Source organism: Brassica napus, chromosome A9 (genome assembly GCF_020379485.1).
Source record: "Brassica napus cultivar Da-Ae chromosome A9, Da-Ae, whole genome shotgun sequence".
NCBI classification, from domain to species: Eukaryota; Viridiplantae; Streptophyta; class Magnoliopsida; order Brassicales; family Brassicaceae; genus Brassica; species Brassica napus.
This window is the reverse complement of record NC_063442.1, coordinates 13950452-13972860: the sequence shown is the minus strand read 5'-3', so window position 1 is coordinate 13972860 and position 22409 is coordinate 13950452. Positions and strand designations below refer to the sequence as shown.

The window sequence follows — 22409 nt, the reverse complement described above, 5'->3', positions numbered from 1 at the left end:
GACTCATCTAAAATATACTCTTTTTGTTCCTAAATATAAGATATTTTAGGTAAAACACTCTTATTAAAAAAATTATTTTTTATCTAAAAAATATTATTAAAACTATAAATTAAAACTATGTAACCAATTACAAAATAGAACTATTAAATTTGATTGGTTACACAGATTTTGATAAAGTTAAAGCTACCTAAAAATATGAAAACATCTTACATATTGAAACATAAAATTTCTTCTAAACATCTTACATTTCAGAACGGAAAAAATATAACAGTAATTATGAAAAACAAATATCAGTAAATAAGAATGTAAAAATCGATATCCGCGCAGGTGCATGGATCAATCTCTAGTTAACTCTTTAAAATTAATAGAAATGTTTAGGCAAAAACAATTGGATACAATTATATCCCTTCAAATAATCCACTTTCTTCTGTTTTTCAACAATTATATTCTTGCAATTTGCAACATAAGCCACTAATATTGAGTCGTTATTTCTTGATAAGAATAGCCATGATCTTGATTCTGTTTGGCTAATCTCAAATTAGAACTTATCTATCAATTCTATTGATAATTTCTACTGCTTCAGTTGAATGAAAAATCAAGCAAGCAGCTGTTTAAGAGATCAAATCGAACAAAGCTAAGTGTAGAAAAAACTGTCTGTTATATACTTCTTCTCTGACAGTATAACTGAATTGTCTTTTTACGCAATTTTTTCACCAGTCCCATCTCTGTAAATCAAAGGTTCCGAAACTCTTACATCACTGGAAGAAGCAATCACATTTCCTGAAACTGTTGTGTGTTGTTCTCTGTAAGATGCCCAAGTAACCATATAAAGCCCTGAAATGATGAGTACTCCACCCACAACGCTGCACATGAGAAAGAAAGAAAGACAATCCATTTTAAAAGATTATGTATAAGAAGAAGGGAGTAAGAGGTTGTGTGTAAGGATGGATCAAAGATGCAAGCAATAAACCTTCCAAGATAGATTGGGCTGCCAAGGAAAATTGTGGATAAAAAAGCAGATGTTGCAGGCTGAAGAGGGTTGTATAGAGAAACCAAAGCAGCTCCAAGAATTTTATTAGACCAAGTCAAGAGTCCATAGTTCAGAGCTGATGCAAACACTCCCTGAGAATCAATAAACAAAAAAATACTCAGAAGAAAGCTTTAGTTTTTTATGTAAAACATACCCAAAAAAATAAACATGTTGCAACAAACTTTTTACCGCAAATATAACGGCAAGAATCTCAGATTGTGTCAAGTGCCACTCTTTAGGCTCTCTAACAAACACAAACGCTGTTGTGATCATTATTGATGCACCAAAGAAGTATGAATACGCTGTAACCGAAAGGTAGGCAGGGTACTTCTTCAAAACTGGCGCTTGGACAGCAATAAAAGCCGCCATACACATGCAGTTTCCAATCAAACATATAACTCCAATGTGCCATAGATCAAGCCCAAGACCAACAAAGCTAGAGACTAACCAACCATGAAGCTCAGGTTGACTTCTATCAATGATTAGTCTGTTTACTGTAAGGTCTGAATCTTTATCTCCAAACAAGGCTGGACCACGGAACAGAGCCATCACCATCGCACCGGAAACACAAACTAGAGTACCTATAACTTTCGTTAGGCCCTCTATTTTACACAAGTTCACTTTCTCTGTACTGCATATAAAATAAGGAAAGACACAGCAAAATAAGATTGAATACATATATACATTTTATATTGTAAATGTTGAGGAAAATTTAGACTTACCCCATCATGACAGCTAATATAAAGGTAAATACTGGGATGGATGGTTGAATAGCAGCTGCATAAGTTGGATTTGTGTATGACAAACCCATAAGAAATAGTAACTGGTTCCCAAATATCCTAAGATTAAGATAGAATGGCATTAAAATCTACATAAACAAGATGATGAGAACCTGGTTAATCAAATGATATGGTTACTTACCCTGCTAAACCTAGGAAGAAGAGTGAAAAGAGAACCCTTCTACTCATAGGAGGTCTTATCCCTCTACAAGACCATCAAAAGAACAACTATGGTTATTCCTTTTTGTCTTAAAAACAGAACATTACATGTAACCCAATCATCAAGAAATTGCATTGACCAAATAAAAAGAAAAAAATGAAACCTTTCGCGGAAAAAAGCGAGAGGAGCGAGGATGGAGAGAGCAATAAGATCGCGGAAGACACAGAAGACGAGCTGATTGATTCCAACGTTAAGAGCTACTTTTGTAATCACATGATAAGCGCCATTAATTAGCTGAACCAAGGTCATTGCTGAATGCGCCATTCGAGCTTGCCTCTCCGTCGCTTCACCGCCGTTTGTTATCACCGGAGCTGCCATCTTTCTTACCTTTCTGTCTCCGACCAGAGAAAGAGAACCAAACTCTAAATTCTAATCCTTTTTGAGATTATTTTTTGCTCTGTTTTGAAGTCAAAATTATCTTCTTATTATTGAGAAGAAGTAAGAACAATGTTTTTTAAGAAAAATAAAAGAGTAATTGCACTGGATGACTATCATATGCCAGTTATTTAGGTAAGTAGACATTTCCACTTTTGAATGAACCGGGAAAATAAAAATACCATTGCTATCCCTATTGCTGCATATCGGTCAGTTAGAATGACATGTTGTCGGTTTAGTCAAGCACGCTTCTGTTCGTAATAATGTTCTCAGTTACATTTACAAAGCCTTTACAAAACCCAAAAAATAACTAAATTTAATATTTAATTTTCAAATATCTTCTCCCAACTTCTACGAAACCCTCAAACATTTTCATAACCTCCGTAAGACCGTTCATTTTTCTCCAAAACCTCTGCAGTTTTTTTCAGAAATGGTCTCATGTCGCCTCGTCGATCTTCCAGAAGATGATGTTACAGATGCAGTGCCTCCCATACCGGATATGATGTTTGCCGCCGGTGAAGAACCGGTTGGAGTTAGGGTTCTTACATATCAATCCTCCAGGGCAATTAATCACATTCTTAATTCCCTCGAAGAAGACGAGATTCAGACACTACGCAAGTCTCCCTTTGGCAAGATTGTTGACATCGCCGAGAAACCCGGCTTTTCTGGAAGATTTACTAGGTACATCTTATCTAGACAATTAAAAGTGGAGAAAAAACACGAAGCCTGGTTCCGGTTTGCTGGTAAACCGATTAGGTTTTCTCTTCGAGAGTTCGCCATTGTAACCGGTCTCAACTGCGGTGAATATCCTAAAAGCTCTGTCGTAAGGTCGAAGAAGAACAAAAACGTCAAACCCTATTGGCCAGAGTTATTTGGCAAATCGGAGGATCTTCGCGTTTCAACAGCCTTGAAAATGCTTAGAAGAAAAACGGTTACCGAGAAAGAAGTACGGATTAAGCTTGCATGTCTTGCAATTGTGTCTTCTGTTCTACTCGCTACGAATCTGAAGATGAAGATGATTAAAGAACATGCAGAGGCCATGGTAGATCTTGAGGAGTTCTATTCGTTTCCCTGGGGGCGACTTGCGTTTGAAATGCTTATTGGGAGTATTAAGCAGAGGGATGAGGTATCCCTATCGCAGAATACTATAGCAGTTAAAGGATTTGCATTGGCACTCCAGCTGGTTATGATAGAGGCTGTACCGGATCTAACCGCAGTTGTTTTGGAAACCTGCTCATCTTCTGAATCCGATAGCTGTGATGACGATGATGATTTCACCCACAAGAAGACCAAAAAGAAGACATTAAGCCCTGGTCATGCACGTGAAATAGACAAAAAGACTAATGTATGTCTCCTCTCATCGGTCCTTGACATTAATATAGATACATGCTTTATATTTCAGCTGCGAACTGATGCTACTGTTTATTTCTTATATGATTCCTCCAGGTTATAGTGAGAAGCATAATCCCAGAAGACCCGGATCGGCCCTTAATTCCGGCCAATCTTGTTTGGGCTGACGAGGTCTTAGACGTCAAAGTTGAGAATCTTCTGAAACTAATAGCGCAGAGTCACCCCTTTACTGCTGAGATGTTCAAAGGTGGTGCTACTAAACTGGATGTTGAAAGAATGCGTGAGCTAGGGAGAGCTGGGGGAAAGCAGAAGAGGAAAACGAAAACTCAGACTAACACAGAGACAGTCGAGGATAAGCGTATTGCAGCCATTGTTCTGTCTATGCTCAAACCTGAGGTTGAAAGAGTTGAAGCGAATGTGGCCAAAGCTGTTTCTATGGCTGAAGATACTGCGACAAAATTTGCCTCCTTTGACACCACTGTCATGGTTTCAATTCAAAATCTGCTTAACAACTTCAAAGACGAAGTCATCCGCTCTGTAATGCAGATACACAACAGTGCTAATGCCCCAACACAACCGACACAGCCCGACGTTGACACTACTAACCATGTGCAACGTAAGGTAGATATCGTCCACCCCCACCCTGACCCAAACGATGACATTATTGCTCAAGTTATTGGGAGTCTCAGTCAATACTCCACGCCCCCACGGAATGCATCAGTTTGTCCAGTTAGTTTTCAAACAAACTTGTTCAATACGTCCATTCACTTTCTACCTGTTGCATTAGTAATGAGTATACGTATATCCGGTTATTATGCTCTCAAAACGGTGATGTATTTGGTTGGACTTTTAAAAAACCGGATATACTTAAGTGCACGTATATTCAATGCAAAACCCACGTGAGAATTATAAAAATTTCTCTCCCTCTTTTTTTGATAATCTTCCTTCCCTTTTGTTGCAGGGCTCAGATGGGAGGACTTGTCCTGCTGCTTCACGGTTGCCTTTCGTTTTGCAAACGCAAAATTCTCCCGGCCAAGACACCACTTTATCCGCCAATAGTCACACAAAGGAAGCAACCAAAGAATCGGTATGATTCATGCATTCAATTCTCCATTTAAAGATAAGTTAATTTACCATATAAATATGTACAGGAGGTTGTTCGTAATTTGGATGCCCATCCTTCTCAAGCTTCCGTTTTATCTCATGTAAGATGTCTTAATCTATCTATAATTAACCGGATATCAAATGGCCATACACACATCACACTGTTAACGGGAATCAATTATTATAGTTGGTAGTCGAATTACATGCTTTGCCTTATACATTCCATATTTTGTTCATTATGGTTAGTATTGAACATGTATTTTGTTATCCTATATCCATTCCCTACCTCACCATTGCAGGGCCAAACCGGAGAGATTTTTCACGAGACTTCCCTGCAGCCTGTTGGGTGTCAGACAGATGGGCAATATCTCGATCGGCCCACTGTATCAGTCACTGGTCAGACCAATAATGCTTCCAAAACTGCGGTAAGTTATATTACTCTGTATTTCCTGTTAAGTTATTTACCTAATAACTCGATACATATAGGATGGAGGGCTGAGTTTCGGCATCCGCAATATTCAGGAACCATCTTTCTCTCTTGGGCTGACGCAACCAGAGAACCCACCTCTGTCTGGGCCGGCATGCGATCTAATATTTGACACTGTCGCTGACCATGGCGATGAACATGTTGATGAACACACCAATGACGGTCCATCCCCTAACCCATTCGCTCCTCTCTTATGCCGGAAAAGCAAGCGCCCTAAGATTGTTCCAGCTGGTCTTGTGAAAGACTACCACTGTGGAGCTGATATACTAAGCCGTGCTCGTGCTGCCCAACCCCCTTTTTGTGATTACTCCGACCCTGCTGTGGTTATGTCCAAATTCTCTAATCTCGCGGACAAGATAAGCACCCCATTGTAAGTTACCCCTGTAACAACATTTTTAAGTCTTATATTATTTGTTTAAAAAAACCGGATAACATATACTGATGTTGGCTATTTATGTTGTCCAATACTAATAGTGTTATCAATATTGCCGGCCTGGCGGTCACTTCGAAGGACATCACAGGAATTGTTGAGCTCACCCGTTCATTGCCAGCTAGGGTATACTTGACATTCAGAGTTATTGGATTATCCTTACGGAATCAAAGCTGCATATAAAATTAATTGTTTTTGGATCTCTTAATCAGGTTGTTGACATATTGGTGCGCTTTGTTCGCGCCACATGCAACATGCAGCAACATTCGAGCCTTGGGCGGATTCCAGAGTTTCTTGACAGCAGATATGTTGCATTGTTGTTCAAGCATTTTCCAAAGTTCAGCCGTTCGAAAACTCCTGATGCATATCCTTTCCCGAAAGGACTTTTTGAGCTTCTTCGAAAGGACAACCCAACGGGAGCAGCAGTGACCCATTACTACTTTCCATTTGATTTAGGCAATAAACAGTGGGTAGGTGTATGTTTTGACTGCACCGCATGGAAGCTAACTGTCCTTGATTGCAATATATCGATCCGCTCCGACTCTGAAATAGCTACACAGCTGCGCCCTTTTGCGGAGATGATCCCCTCTCTTCTGAAGCGTACCGGGCGGATTTCGAACACTACTGCTTATCATGGGGTGGTGATAGAAAGACCCAAAGTCGTTGCTCAAAACACCAACCCATCACACTCTGCCCTAACCTCAATCTTGCTCATGCAGACCCATGCAATATTTGGCCTTGAATCGTGCAGGTGTATCACTCCTACTCTTCTCACGGAAGAAGCTCACCGTGTTGCTGTGATGTTGTATGAACTACACGAGAAGCTGTAGAAGGACTTGGCATAACCGAGACCTCTGACTCTTGTCTCATTTGTTACTTTGGGTACTATCTATGCTCTGCTTCTCTGCTGGTTATTTGTATCGTTCACTTATCCATACATTGTTCTGAATATTTTTAGACTTTCCATGTTGACTTTCAAACATCGTTTCTTTCATTGCACTATCTATAAAAACTGATATGATGACTATCCGGCTTTGTGCATAAAATATCTGGATATCCTAATACCGCTTTTCAATTTTATGAAGGAAGATTTCATGTTTTCCTTTTCAACACTCGTACCTACCCAAGTCGTTGGGTAAACAAGAATTAATATTTTCTTATTTAATACACATACCTACCCCATTTATGTGTGTTACCATTTAATTCCCATATCTCCCAACCAACTTGTAACCAATTTTTCCTTCTACGGTTTCAGTCACAATTTGCCCTTTCCCACATCCGAAAAATTAACCTAAGGCCAAGCATTACTGACCGCACATGGTCTTTCAGATATATGTTCCTCCTATGGCATCACATAGCTACCATATTAATGCTCCATAAATGACACCACAATACACAAGTATCCCTACGCATACACATGAATAATGTATGTTATCTTTATAACTTCTTCTATCTATAAATACATACGTTCCCTCAAATGTTATCTCTACACCAAGGAGTTGCACATCTTCTTCGTAAGGAGAAGATGTATTTTATCGGCAATTTTCTTGTAACTGTCACCCATGCTTGTATTTTTTTGGAGTCACCAACACTGTTCGTTGATCTGATAAGGTAATACAAGTGCTTATCAATTTTTGTTTTATATCATTGACTTATCCTCCATTTATTTAAATAGCGAAATTTACGATTATGATACATTCTGAACATATTTTCGAACACTAATTTCTCGGTAACCGTTTATAGGAACCATGCGGATCACACTGAAACTGTGTTGAAGAGAAGTGTTTTCTTTTGTCTTCGGTAGCGCACTGGCTTGGCCATAATTTTTTGTGACTAAAACCTGATACTTCCGTTCTTTATCTTTATAGTCGATGGCATTGTGTCAACGGGAGCACGTATTTCTATCAATTCCAGATTTTTCTCTATGTATAAGCATAGCGAAAACTTTGGCATTGGTAGTAATGCGTGTTCCCGCTTTCACAATCTCAACGATTTAATTGGTAAACGGTAGCCTTACATGTATTATTTTATATTTATCACTCTGTAAATGAACACAAATTTGTGACGTTACCAACAAATCTTTACAAAATTTCTGTGGCACTGGATGATGTAATTATATTTTTAAACAGAACTTTTGTTACTAGTTCTTGGCATTTCAAATCTTTCAAATGTAATACGCAATATTAGACTTCGAAGCATTATGCAACATTTTAGTAAACATTGTCATATTGTAAGTTACATTGGAAATGATATTACCGGATATCAAAATTGACCGGTCACTTTAACATTGTAACCGGTTAACTATTACAGTTTCAAATACTGTTTTCAAGCTTTTCTCCTATACTATCTCAGATACGGATGTTCATATTAAAGCGTTAATAAACATATCGTTCCCTTATTATTATTAGGTTTTCTCACTATGTATCTTTCCAATGTAATAGGATTCAGATCTAAATCTTGCTTTCGTTTATTTTTTTTAAAATATAAAGCTTCTTATGTTAGAAGTCTATAACTTATATAAACATAGAAATTTCGTTGGTAGAAAAATAACAACATAACCGGATATTCGTTTTTCACTGTCAACATTGTTTGCAACCGGATAGAGACGACCAATAAAGCAACAAACTTCATAATATAACATTTAATACAAACAAAGATGGGGATTTTTTATTTTAGTTTCATTCTATATACAACCTCGGGCATTAACTTACCCACTCCTCAACCCTTAACTGGTTAATATTATACATTAAGAACTTCTTATTCAATCTGCCCAGTAACAGACCCACCTCCTCATGCATACACCTTCATCATCCGAGGTACTCAAATCCCCACCAAACATCACTTGTCTTTGTTATATCGGCATTTTGCAAGTAGCTCGGTTGTGACCTAAGCCCTTGCATCTACCACACTTAGTGTTTCTCTTTCCTCCGCCCTGAACAACCCAATTGCTCTGATTTAGCTTAATATGTACGATATAACAACAACATATATAAACCTCGTACCTCATATTCCCCACGAGATTGTATCCTGCTTTTTCTGGGCCGTCCGGGGGGCCTTCTGGTTGTTGGAGGATGGATTTTGACGACGTTGTCTGAAGCGTCGCTTGCCAGGGTCTCCACATTCTCAATTTCGACAACCGGATTTATGGGGATAGAGTAAGCTTCCCTGTAGTAAGCCAAACTATAATATTCACAAGCCAAAGTTTCTACCGGGACCTTGTACCTTGTCGCTGCAGCGATAGCGTGTGTGCATGGAATCATAAGCGTTTGAAACTCGTAGCATGTGCATGTTTTAGTGTTAAGACTGACATGATACATATCTCCATCTCTTTCCTTAACCTCATACTCTCCGGTCTCGACCAAGCTGACACTAAACCCTCCACTGTTTTCAAAATTAGCCGTCATTATCTCCACGACCCGAGGTGTTAATATGCTGCTTCCTGTTGCCTTTATCTGTCTTCTTAATGAAAACCAGTGCATCAGCTTTGATCTTATGTACTCCACCAGCGACAAAATAGGAAATTCTCTAGCTTCACGGAGAACTGAGTTCCACGTCTCCGCAACGTTACTTGTCATAACGTTGTAGCGGTCCCCTGTGAAATGCGACCTTGCCCAGTGCTCGAACCCAATTCCAATTAGGTAGTCAGCACACGCTGCATTTACCCTTTTTATCTCGGTGAATGTCTTGTAGAACTCCGAAAGACGGTAAGCCCGTGCTGCTTTCCCAACGAGATATCCAAGGTGCTTGTCTTTGAAGTGTGTCCGGATATTCCTCTTTAGGTGGAGGATACAAGCGCAATGCTTTCCAAGAGGATAAACCTGAATACGATCCAAAATGTCTGTATCAGTTAACAACAAAGTTTGTACTTAAGCCGATTTGTATATATAACCGGTTATATACGTAAACCTTCGTATTTCTAGGTTATTGCGGGTATTACCTTTGCAATTGCGTAGTAAATTGAAGGATGTCTATCAGAAACAAAGACAACCTCCTCCTCGTTAGGAATAAACTGTGTAAGGTTTTTTAAAAACCATTCCCAAGCTTTGTCGTTCTCACCATCCACCACTGCTACCGCTATGGGAAACACTTGATAATTACCATCTTGAGCTGATGCTGTCAATAAACATCCGGCATATTTACCTCTCAAATGCGTACCATCCACAATCACCACCTTCCTCATTGACTTGTATCCTTCTACGCAGGCAGACAAAGCAAGGAACAAGTATTTGAATTTGTGGCCTATCCCTTCAGCGTACTCTGTATGCATTGCTGTGATTGTGCCCGGATTTGAATGGATCAGCTTCTCAAGATAACCAGGAAGGAGGTTGTACGATGCGCCACAAGTTCCTTTGGCATAATCCAAAGCAAACTCACGCGACCTCCAAGCTTTCCAATAGGAAATGTTGACGTCATGGTTACCCCGCATGGCCTGCATGATCTCATTAGGTCTCGGGCCTGCTCCTCGTCCAGCAAACTGTGCTTTCATTATGCCGCCTATAACAGTGTGCGTTGCTTGTGTCTGGTATCCGGATCTGTCATCAACCGAGCAGGTATGCCTGAGTTCCACTGTGCGTATCTCATATAGTTGCGTGTTCTTGAGAAGTGCTGCATATACTCGCCAGTTGCACGTCCTGCTGAAACACCTAAGCACCATTCCCTCTGGACATGATCGGCTATTCCTAAACCTAAACTTGTTCTTAATGGCATACATTGCCATATGCTGCTTGAATTCTTCTCTATTCTTAAACACCATCCCGGCAAATAAGACGTTTGGTTCAGGATTAAGGTTTGAGTCCTTACGGTTTCCTACAATGTGATTGAGTTGAAGAACCGTTAGGAATTATTGAGTTCTTAAAAAATCATAATTTATCAAACTGAGTCAAAATATATAGATGCAAATATTTAACATTATATATACAGATGCAAATATTATTCTACATATTTGTTTCTACAAACGACTTTGTTCTTATAAAATTGTAATTTAAAAAACCGAGTCAAAATATTTAGATGCAAATATTTCACATTATATATATTGCTTCCATAATTATACATTCTAAGTTCCGCTGGTTTAAAGCCAGATTACATATTACTTCCAAAAAATTTACGCCCCCGCCGATTAACCACAACAAACAAACATAACCAAATATTTCACACAAAAAGTTAACGACCCTAGTTCATTTTCTTTAGGGCAAAGGTTCAAACCCACCATTCCCTCCGGCGATTTCAGAGCTTGTATCTTCGATGTCGATGCGAGAAGTGTCATCTTCAACAACGTTGATGACGGGCACCTCGTAAACCATATTTTCGGGCTCAGCCCGACCATATGCAGGTAAAGGGTCCTCGTCGATTATATGCACGTTTGGCATTTCGTTTGTTTCCCACACACCACACTCCCTTGGTGCCAGACCTACAAACAAATGGAAAAGGACTCGGTTGTGTCATCTATGTTTATTATAAATATCGGGATATTTCTTTATATAACCGTTATTACGGAATAAAGCCGGTAATACATACTATTTGCTAACTAGTATATATTGTTAACAATACATGTTCTTCCAACTATTTACAACCATACTCTTATGCCACAATACCTGCATTTTTGTTAACCGCTGCATCAGATGAAGAGCCTGTTGAAGATCCTTCAATATCAACAATATATGTGGGTCTCGCCGGTGGAGATGCCACCGAAATATTAAGACCTTCGCCGACGCTGTTAACATTGACATTTGCACGGACATTCATACCACTTGAGCTTGGCAAAACGTAACCTTCACCTAGCATGTTTTCCCAGAACCCAGGACCAACTCCAACCTCTCCCCAATTAGGTATATAGGTCTGATGCTCTCTAGGGAACCCATCATCTGCGGATGCCTGACGAAATATACTAGGAGATGGGTTAAGGGGACCCACTGGAGATCCAATCCTAGCGGTCTCTAACCCTGTTCGCACATAGTTTGCAGTTATTAAGTATTCAACTTTATAATACATCCGGTTATAGTGCAGTGCTTATTATACTATTTTATCCGGATATAACACATTTAGCATAGCTCTACATACCTTCCATTTCATTACTACGCCCTATATGCTGCTGCGCATTTCCACGTCTTCCCACCTCCGGGACAACCCCATCATCACTCATACTCATATCAACTACCACTTCCTCCGGTGGTGGGTGTGCATTCAAATCGAGGCTTCTACGGGCCTTTTCAACCTCAAAAGATACTCGATATAAGATGACCATCTCATCCTCCCTGAATATCTCTCGCATAACAGTCTCGCTGCATACGAAAGGATCCCTCCCTATAAGTCCTGTATACATATTATAAGCATTAGATTTGCATGTATGCCTAAGTAATTAAATTGACTATTATATAAACATAGGGGCCTTCGTCATTTTTATATAAACCCCAACTAACCATTGATAGCCGCCAGGTGCTGCTCCTCGCTTACTCCGTGGCCTAGGTAAGACCTCTGTCCGAACCTGAAAGGAGTCCTGCAGAGGAAACCATATCTTGCGACGGCTTCTGCACCGTACGTGACACACAGATTGACTTCACTTGTCCACTCATGGACACTCATCATCATTTCAACGTCACCAGAACATACAATGTTCAATGGAGCGGCTCTAGGGCCGTCAGGCATGAGCATCCATGGCGGAAGCTGATAAGTCAGTAACAACGGCGTATGTGGGGTAAGCATAAATTCCTCGCGTACTAGGCCGATCAAGGAATTTATTGGTTCGTTTTGCTTGACAAGAACGTACTGTTCCATATCTCCAGGATCACCGTCGAACCTCCAAAACCCTTCCTCAGATTTTGACCACTCACCTCGTAAAACACGAACAAGACGACCCATCTGCATAAACGTATAGAGTAAGTACATTTAACAAATCAGGAAACCCACATACTAATATATAACATCAAAGAATCGAACATTAAATATAGTAGTATATCGTACGGTCCTATAATGTTTAATTCGTATAGCTTTGTAAAGATGACCTAATATTGTGGTCCCGTTTATAACAAGAAAGGAAATCTACGATTTTGTATATAAAACCAGAATTTACCTTTTTGGGTGGTCCCTGTAAGACTTGAGCTTCTGGCTTTCTTTTCGACTTGATCTTCCTTTTCACTTTGGAGCCGGAGTATTTGTTTTTTAGTTGTGATAAATCTTATAGAGGAAGCATGTATTTATAGCGAATTCTCCTCCACATAACCGGAGATACTTACACATATATGTAGAAGGTGAATCCAGATAATATCTTCAGCATTTAATGCGAGCAGGCTAGCTAGTCGTAGTGCTCATCATTTTCTGACAACCTATATACTAATTATATTCCATTTTAAATTTGAAAATCACATCATTATCTCTTCCTAACTATGTTAATTTCCAGTTATGATTTAACTTCTCATTATACAAATCTCTTTCCATTTTAACTTAAGGACTTCATATTTTATGAAGGTAATATACCTGACCCACTTCATATAAACGATTCCCATTTTATATAAATTATTAGTCCCCCATTTGATAATCGCTCAATCCGGTTTAAGCTTAATCTGAATTTGCTTTTATAATGCAGGTCTATTCTCAATATGTTGCACGTGTCGCAACTGCGGTGATATCTATTAAAAATTTGTTCGGTTCTCATTGCTTATACTCTTTATGATTTATATAACATCTCTTCCCTTTAACTCACACATTCACCAATTCCAATTTCCACAACAAATTCAATAGAGATATGTCTTCCAGCCATAGCTCATCGGCGACCAATCGTACGGCTTTACCGAAGGAAGGCCCTTTTTGTCACTGCAGAAGGCGGACATCGTTGACTAAGGCGTGGACCGACGACAACCCTGGCAGATACTTTTATCGCTGCAAAGCTCATGGGTTTTTGGTTTGGGCTGATATAGATGACCCTTATGGATGGCAACACCGGAGTTTATTAGAAGCTCGTGATGAAATACGTCTCCTCAGATCTGAAATCAGCAGTCTACAAACTACTATTACAAACCACACAAGCCACCCCCAACATACGGATGTAGAAATCGTGTCAAACACACTCCATCCTGAAGTGGTCAAACCTCATATTCATTGTGACCACGGCGATTCCCTCCTACGGTATTTTATTTTTATGACTTGTTTCTTCGTGCTCGTTATTGCTGTAATCGTTACCAGCCTAAAACATTAGTTTTATAAAAATCTTTGGAGTTCAATTATATTATCCTAACTGTGGCACTGCAATGTAATATGAGAAAATTTATGTTACTGGTAGAACGTTTGAAACCGGTTAGAAAATTATAAATACAGATGTAATAAATCATTATCGAATAAATATTCCGATTAGATGTCTTTGCAAACTAATTAATTTCGGTCAACTTGTATTATGCCACAAAAGTTTATGTACTTAACACCACAAGATGAAACAAAATATCTCGATTCTTCATGGCCACATACGTTGATTTTTTTACCACCACAAATTTTAAACAAATTTTACACCATAAGAATGTGGCAAAAGTCAACTTCGTTCAGTCTGACACATCTTCCCTGTCACTTGATGTTGCGACACTTCTCTGTTTCACTCTGCACCTACTAACCCTATATTGCTCATGTAATACGGAGGACATAACCGACTTTACCACAACTCCGACGACACGGTTCGCCAATTAATAAAAAATATGCATAAGTACCTAATTTCCAACGTTTCCATGTATATTGGGTTATTTAGGCCAAAATAAAAAGACATTGAAAGACAATTACAAAGAAAGTGTTTAGCCATTTTTAGTTCTAGATTATATTATCTTTCTGACAGTGCAGATTTTTTTTCTTTCTTATTAACACATCAAATCATCACATTAATTTATTGTGTTTATATTTCCTTCTTTTTTGAAGTGTGATTCTGATATATTTCCTCAACATTTTTTTTAAATGTTTGCAATATGTTTTTATGTTAATGTATTTCATTTTATTTAACTATGCAATAAATTATATAATTGACAAAAAGTTGTATACAATTTAAGTAGCATTTTGTAAAAAACAAGCTTAACATCAAAGTAAGTTTATGAATAATATTCCTTTAAATTGATGTAATACTATTTGCTATCCTAATTTTTTTTTAAATGGTGTACCATTAAAAACATTTATTTCATTTTAATGTATTCTTTCAAAATGAGAGACTACTGGAGATGATTTTATTTAAACTAGTTTTATTTTCTATTTATTTACTTTTTAGTTTTTTTTTTAATATTTGTATATTGTTTAGATATTACATGTAGATGTATTCTAATGATCTTTACCTCTCTTTTAAACCAACCCGTTGCTAAAAACAATTTCAATCTTTTATGCTTTTTTGGGTCATAATCTGTTATGATCATATATTTAAATGAATAAGAATAGAGTTGCATGAAAAAATCATGAAATTAAGTTGTTTATCCAAACAAAAATGTTCTGCTTCCAGAAAGGAAAAGTACAACAACCATACCCTTCTAATAATACGTGTTAGTTCTAGTATTATTGCATAACATTTATTACTCAAATCTGCATTAATAATGCACGTTTGTGGGTTGACAAAAATAAATAAATAATAATGCATGTTTGTGGTCGACAGAGAAAAGAATTATAGAGATATGAAATCTGTAGCTCAGATGTCGTTCTCGGCATTAGAGCTTCCGCAACGGAAGTTTATTACGAGTCTTTAGCACAAAATCTTAGATTAATATGAATACAATAATATTATAAAATTTAAGTTAGCTAAGGATTGGTCTTTAATTAAGGACTATAAGAGCAATATTATCGTCTAACATGTTTTTGGGGTCCTTAAATTTTTCTTTGGGGAAATTACATGTTTACCATTTTTATGGTACCATTTTTCATTTTTACCACCATTAATGAGACATTTTCAAAAATATTTTTTTCATTAAGTGGTAAAAGACTCTTATGCCCTTGTTATTTATATATATAATAAATTATTATTTAAATAAAAAAACAAAAAAAATAAAAAAAATAAAAAAAATAAAAAGAAATAAAAAATAAAAAAATAAAAAAATGTAATTTTTTTTTATGTTTTCGAATTATACTTTTTCAAATTCGAACTTTTTTATAAAATTTTTGTTTTAATTTTTTTTTCGATTTTTTTTTATTTTTTCAAATTTCTTTTTGAAAAAGGAAAATTATGTTTGAAACTATTTTTAAAAAATTTATATATATTTTTTAAGTATTTATATATTTATTAGAATCATAAATTTCACTTTCCAAAAATCCTACCCCACCCCTCAACTCTAAACCTTAAGTCTATATTAGTTAACTCCAAGAGTATAATTGTACTTTACTCTTCATTAAAAGTGAGGATAAAAGTGGTTAGTGTAAACATGAAAAGTGGTACTATGAATGTGGTATTTGTGGCAATTTCCCTTTTTTTTTTTGTTTCTTGTTTTTTAAAAAAAAAAAAAAATTAAAAATGAACTAATCGCAGACCGCTACGTGTTGTGGAGCCCGCAAACAGTGCTAAGGACGCAGTTCAAACGTCTTTTATTTTGATATTTTGGCACAGTAATTGAGAAAATGTGGTGGGGCCTACGCGTAAAAACCCTCTTCCATCACCGATAATGTTGTTCTAAGAGCAATATTATTGGGAGTCCCTTAAGGCATCCCTTAAGGGAGGGGGTGGGAACCGAGAAAAAAAGAGAAGGGAAAAATTCCTAATTAAGGATTGTCTCTTACTCTCCAATGATCAAAAAAAAAAAAAACAAAACAAATGACTCTCTTTCTCTCTCTCTTCATCCCACCAATAATATTGCTCTAAGGATTTGGTCCTTAGAGACGTGGCATCGTACCATTGGATCGGTGAAAATTTTAATTTTACATGTTTTAAAATTTAAAATTTTATCTTTATATTTAATCATGTCTTTATATTTAATTATGTAATAAATAAAAATTTTAATGGAGTTAAATCTATTTAATATTCACCAAAATTTTTAAATTTAATATTTTATCTTTATATTTTATTGTATCTTTATATTTAATTATGTAATAAATAAAAATTTTTAATTTCACATGTTTTAAAATTTAATATTTTTTAGTTCCTAAGAACTACAAATTGGAGAATAGTAGAATACTATTGGACATACAATTTTGATTAGAATCTTTAATTATTCAAACAAAAATTTTTTTAAAAAAAATAGTTTAATTATGCTAAGGATTCTAATGGTAATAACTACTACCATTAGAGATGCTCTGATTACTATATACATCTGGAAAAGTTTTTTTATTAACGAAAACATCGGTTGTTAAAACAGTACTAATAAACTTAAAAGGCCATTTTAGTATAATGAAAATCCGATTGTTAATGACGTTGAGAGTAGGATATCTTTAAGACTATATATGGGCCATTTTTCAAGGTTTCGTAGGCCCATTAATAAAAACTGCTCGGCCCAAAATTGTCTCCAATCTCACGCCACCGGCACAAACGCCCAACCCTCTCGTTTCTCTATCCCTTCCTCCCCCATATAAAATCCACCGTCCTCGCCGGAGCTCCGATCTTCACCTCCCAAAAAATGTCTCTCTCTGATGATGAAGACGAGTGCTTCGCTCGGTTCCTCGAATCTGAAGTCTCCTCGGTATTTTGCTTTCTTTGTTATCTCGTTTTTTTTCTTCTAAAGTTTCAATCTTTTTGGACAGAAACTAATCGATCTGTAATTAGATTGTAAATTCGATGTTTTTCGTATCATTCATGATCTGGGTTTGTGTGTATATTAATTTATTACATCAAATTTGGGTTTGGTCGATCTTATTTGGTTCATGCTTCTCGGTTTATGTCCATTGTGAGACCTCTTTGTTCATGCTATGTTTTCTTGTGAAAGGTTCAGTTTTTTTTTTATTGATGCATGTGTGTGTGTTTTTTTTCGTGGTTGTGAAGGTAGAGGATGAAGAAAAAACGAAGGAACCTGAACCAAAACGGCAACGTATTGAGAAAGACAAAACAAAGGTGGTTGTAGATCAGAAGGAAAATGGTAACAATAAAGATAGAAACGGTGCAAAGAGGATAGAGAGTGGAGATTTCACCAAAGTTCCTACTGAGCTGTTTCGTCACATCTTCAAGTTCTTATCCTCTGAGGTATCTTTCATTTGCATTCTCAAGCTAAATATTAGTAACTGTTCTCTAAATTGAAATGGTTTGAATGCGGTTATTACAGGATCTTCTGTCATGCGCTTTAGTGTGTAAATTTCTCAACTTTACCGCCTCTGATGAATCCTTATGGCGTCGCCTGTAAGTCTCTTCTCATACTACAGTGGTCTCGTGGATAATATAGTTTTCAAAATAAATACTTTGTACTCATAAACAAAGCAATATACCTTATGATTGGTCCTTTCTGCAGGTATTGTATCCGGTGGGGTCTAATGCCTTCAACTAGAATGTTACGTGAATGTGCTTGGAAGAAGCTTTATATCGATGTGAGTTGTTACATAGTCTGTAAGCTGCTATTAGAGGTCATACATGTATTAGTTCCTTGCAAGTGAAGTCTTTTCTCTTTGTTTAATTTTAGCGTGACGAGAAGGATATGATAGAACTTGTCAGAAGCTGTCCACCGGATTTTAAAGTGTATTACGTTCAAATGCAAGCTGCAAAGCGAAGCCAAGCTCCTCTTCCTTCCGAGGTAACATCTAATACTTGTTTTTTTTTTGCACTACTATCATTTTTTTATGTGTTCTCACGTTTCTTTGTTTAGATGGTGGATGACAGGGTAGTTCTTGACAAAACAGTACTTGACAAAGTATCTCTGTGGAAGAAAAGCAAGGGACTTACCAATAAAGCTGTGATTGGCCACGTTTGTTTGGGAACAAAATGTGGTTACCATCAGATTGACGATGTGTTCATATGCGAAGAGACTGGAAATGTTCATGGTATGATAATGAAACGCTGTAAAAAAATGTAAATGTGTTGCTTGTGTTTTCCAAACTTACCTTTTTGTGTTATGGTCTTGTAAACAGTATGTGATGAGAACTGCAAGGAAGTGATATTTTGTCCAGACAGTGGGTGTATGGTGTGTACTATCTCGGGGCTTTGTTCTGACAGTTTGGTCTTAGAAACTGATTCAGACACAGATCAGGAAGAAGCTGAACTAGAAGCTGAAATATTAACAGAAAAGGGCCGTTTTGGTACGTATCTATCTCCCTCTGCGATATTATCATCCTCTTATCTGTTACATGTAAGTGAATGGTTCTGTCTCTTCTTTTAACCGCAGATCGAGCTTTTGAATTTGGATATAACTGCGAGAGTGAGCAGGAATTAGAACGTACCTTTGGGTTCTGCTGATCAAAAGTCTCAGTTTTCACGGTAGCACATGTATGGGGAGTGTAATGGATCAAAAGTAGCTCTCTTTTGTTTCGAGTAGTCTTTATGCTTTGTATTTGTAAGTTATGCAGAGCCTTTCTGTAATTTTACTCGATTGCCCCTTGAAAAGTGTTTTTACATGTGGTAATTAAGTTCCAACCTTTTACAGTAAATCCTATTGGTACTAGTTAGTAGTTTCCATAGCAACGAAGTTTCATGAGTTCTCTATCTATTGAACATATTGGGGGAATCAGTATCATTATGTGTTAATCTGACGTTTAGTTTGTTACAAAAGAATTCAGAAAGTAATAATAATAATTTCGTGTAGATTCTTCGATCCTTTACGCATTTTTTCTCATTCAAAAAAGAGTACTTATATACATCACCCAACTAACGCATGCATGTTGGTAGGGATCACGGGTCCATTCATTACGCGTTCCCGCAACGCTAAATATTTACGTAACAAAACTATTCTTATCTTTATCTCCTTTGACCCCCCATATTTTATAATACTTCATAAGCGCCCCACAAGTTATAGTATGGGCAGCTCGAATTGTAAGAACTAAGAAGCAAACTATACAATTAACCAAAATTCACTAAAGATTTCAAATAAGTTCTGAATAAACCGTTACTACCACCATTACATGTCTGCTGTAGTGATGTATCGTTCCTGGAAGACCTGAACTCTCTTATTATTTATGAGGAATATGTGTCCAATTAGGAATCATACTCAAAATACGAGGACCATAAGATCAAAATATATATTATTTTGGAAACCGTGCCGCTTAAGGAAATAAATCTATGGCTTAAGCAAACCCCCATCAATACATATCTCCAAATATCTTCTGTTTTGTTTTCTGTTCCAATCCAGTTTCGACATTGTTTCGCGATTCGTCTCGGGTAAGAGATCTCTCATATTTTTCCCTTTAGTTTGATTATTTTATTACTCCCACTTTTGTTCCTGTGATCAATCTTTGCTTCGCTTGTTCTGATCCTTCGTTTGTGCAGTTTTATTGGGAATTAATAATTTCATTGATCTCTGACCTAATCTATGAAGCTTATGTCTCTGCTTGATCCTCTGATGAAAAGGATTCAAGCTAATGTTTTGTTTTGTCCGAATCTTAACCTAAATCGAATTTATTATTGTCTTTTTTTTTGTAGGTTTTGTTTTGTGATTGAGAGAAAACATGGGAGGTGAGGAAGACAAAGACAAAGGTTTTTTTGGGTACCCACCCGCTGGATACCCGCCAGGTCCTGGGGCTTATCCACCAGCTGGATACCCACCACAACAAGCTTACCCTCCCCCACCACCTGGTGCCTACCCACCTGCACCTGGTTATCCTCCGGGTGCATACCCACCTCCACCTGGTGCCTACCCTCCTGCTCCTGGTTATGGTGGTTATCCTCCTGCGCCTGGTCATGCTGGTTATCCTCCTGCTGGCTATCCTCCTCATCACTCAGGTACCCTATCTCCTCTTGCTAGTTGTGAAAAAAAATTTAGCTATGAATGTGGTAAATGTCACTTTAGAGAGAAACTGAAATGTAGAATTTTGTCTATATATGTGGTAGATATCATGTCACATAAGTAAGTTGAAACAAATAATGTTTATACATGGTAGTTGTGAAAACGATATTATCATCTCGGTTGTTACATTTCATTTTAGCAACAAGTTGGGCTAATAATATATTGTTTTGAAATGACCGTACTTTATATGGTAGCCAACAGGAATCCATAGTCATTTGACTGTTATTGGTATGCAAGAGTTCGTATTCTGATTGCAAAACCGCATCCATGAGATTGAAATCAGTTACATAAGTTCTCCAAAGATCGTACCTTTGAAAGTGTACTCATGTAGCAATCATCTCATTAGAGTTTTGAGCATCATAAAGACAACTTGTTTGTTTTTGCCTCTTTCTGTTTATTTCTTCTATTAATGTAATTTGCCTTAACTTGTTTCAGGACACGCAGCTGGAATCGGGGGTATGATTGCAGGTGCTGCAGCTGCCTACGGAGCTCACCACATAGCTCATAGCTCTCACGGTCCTTACGGACACGCAGCATATGGTCACGGATTTGGACATGGTCATGGCTATGGCTATGGTTATGGTCATGGTAAGTTCAAGCACGGGAAGTTCAAGCATCACGGAGGCAAGTTTAAACATGGGAGGCATGGGATGTTTGGAGGAGGTAAGTTCAAGAAGTGGAAGTGATCTAAAAACCTCTTTTAATCTTATCTCTCGCCGGTTCAAGTTTGACAATTGAGGCTTTAATAATGATTATGATATCACATGTTGTACTATGAAGCTATTATATATGGTTTTATGATATTACTGATTCTGTTTTTAATATAATTTCATATATTATGCCCTTGTATATATGGGTTTTGGCATTGCTTAACCTGTTTTAGAAGGCATGGATATGATATGATCAAGATGATCTACATGGTAGTTTCTTAATTCCTTACCCACCTTGTGGGTGTATTCAATCAAACATAAAATTATTTGATCTTGATAACTAGATGATTTTGGGTGATTTGAGAGAGAAAAAAAAAATTGTTATATTTGATTAAATACACTTTTTTTTTGTGGGACGATTGAATACACCCTTAAAAGGATAAATGTGAGTTTAAAATGGGTTTAATCAAGTAAAGTTTGTTCATAGCAACATCTCTAATTAAAATTAGCAAGAATGCAAAAAGTGTCATGTAGAGAAATCGCCATTAATACAAAGACACGATGATTAATTTGTTATAGGAAAAAGAAACAGAGTATATGTATGCATACGATTTGTGTGGTCTTTTAAGCATTAGTTTAAAGGAGAACTAGATTCTGACCAGCCTAAAAAAGCGGATATATTTTTTGTTTTAAACTTTTTTATAAATTTAATTTTTATATTTGCGTTTTCTTTAATCATATGTCAATAATGTAACTGCATAAATTAGTTACATGAAGTAACGTGTTATATTCATCAATTAAAATGTTCAAATTATTAAATAGCATAAAAATAGTTTGGGCTGAATTCAGTTCAAAACAAAAAAAAATTGGACTCAATATTGACAAAAGGGAAAAACGTAACCAACTGTAAATGGTCCGAGAATATTGGATAGGAGGTTACATATTGATTAATAAAAGTGATTACAATTATAAAATATCTGATTTATTTTTTAAGTTGGACACAACATTAATCAATTGGTCATGATGTTGTTTTAATAATATTGATTGGTGCAATTTTTTTAATAGTTGGTAGAAATTAACGTAAATCGTACTGCTAAAATCATGTATAATGAATTTCAAAACTAATATCTTT

At 36.8% G+C, this 22409-nt stretch overlaps 6 protein-coding genes across 6 annotated transcripts; 3 read left to right on the top strand and 3 right to left on the bottom strand.

The window, feature by feature from the left end:
- Positions 1-639: 639 nt before the first annotated feature.
- On the bottom strand, positions 640-2498 carry LOC106427444 (WAT1-related protein At5g45370). Its single transcript, XM_013868178.3, has 6 exons — positions 2133-2498; positions 1952-2014; positions 1753-1869; positions 1220-1661; positions 971-1122; positions 640-863 (listed from the first exon to the last, which is right to left on the bottom strand). Exons 1-6 carry the CDS (start codon positions 2345-2347, stop codon positions 698-700), a joined length of 1155 nt encoding a protein of 384 aa, XP_013723632.1. The 5' UTR covers positions 2348-2498; the 3' UTR covers positions 640-697.
- Positions 2499-2834: 336 nt separating this feature from the next.
- On the top strand, positions 2835-6605 carry LOC106441529. The gene is made up of 8 exons (XM_022714505.2): positions 2835-3749; positions 3851-4483; positions 4716-4841; positions 4906-4959; positions 5158-5283; positions 5345-5715; positions 5820-5901; positions 5988-6605. Exons 1-8 carry the CDS (start codon positions 2835-2837, stop codon positions 6603-6605), a joined length of 2925 nt encoding a protein of 974 aa, XP_022570226.2.
- Positions 6606-8626: 2021 nt separating this feature from the next.
- Positions 8627-11763, bottom strand: LOC125578073. The gene is made up of 5 exons (XM_048740359.1): positions 11367-11763; positions 10982-11182; positions 9713-10581; positions 8778-9593; positions 8627-8707 (listed from the first exon to the last, which is right to left on the bottom strand). Exons 1-5 carry the CDS (start codon positions 11761-11763, stop codon positions 8627-8629), a joined length of 2364 nt encoding a protein of 787 aa, XP_048596316.1.
- A 20-nt stretch (positions 11764-11783) lies between these two features.
- On the bottom strand, positions 11784-12630 carry LOC125578072. Its single transcript, XM_048740358.1, has 2 exons — positions 12192-12630; positions 11784-12084 (listed from the first exon to the last, which is right to left on the bottom strand). Exons 1-2 carry the CDS (start codon positions 12628-12630, stop codon positions 11825-11827), a joined length of 699 nt encoding a protein of 232 aa, XP_048596315.1. The 3' UTR covers positions 11784-11824.
- Positions 12631-17181: 4551 nt separating this feature from the next.
- On the top strand, positions 17182-19275 carry LOC106427446 (F-box protein SKIP31-like). Its single transcript, XM_013868181.3, has 8 exons — positions 17182-17387; positions 17687-17884; positions 17964-18037; positions 18147-18222; positions 18315-18425; positions 18498-18672; positions 18760-18927; positions 19014-19275. The coding sequence occupies exons 1-8, from the start codon at positions 17325-17327 to the stop codon at positions 19082-19084; spliced, it is 936 nt and encodes a 311-aa protein (XP_013723635.2). The 5' UTR covers positions 17182-17324; the 3' UTR covers positions 19085-19275.
- Positions 19276-19771: 496 nt separating this feature from the next.
- LOC106427428 (glycine-rich protein A3) lies at positions 19772-21476 on the top strand. Its single transcript, XM_013868151.3, has 3 exons — positions 19772-20002; positions 20264-20563; positions 21063-21476. The coding sequence occupies exons 2-3, from the start codon at positions 20290-20292 to the stop codon at positions 21311-21313; spliced, it is 525 nt and encodes a 174-aa protein (XP_013723605.2). The 5' UTR covers positions 19772-20002; positions 20264-20289; the 3' UTR covers positions 21314-21476.
- The last annotated feature ends 933 nt before the right edge of the window (positions 21477-22409 follow it).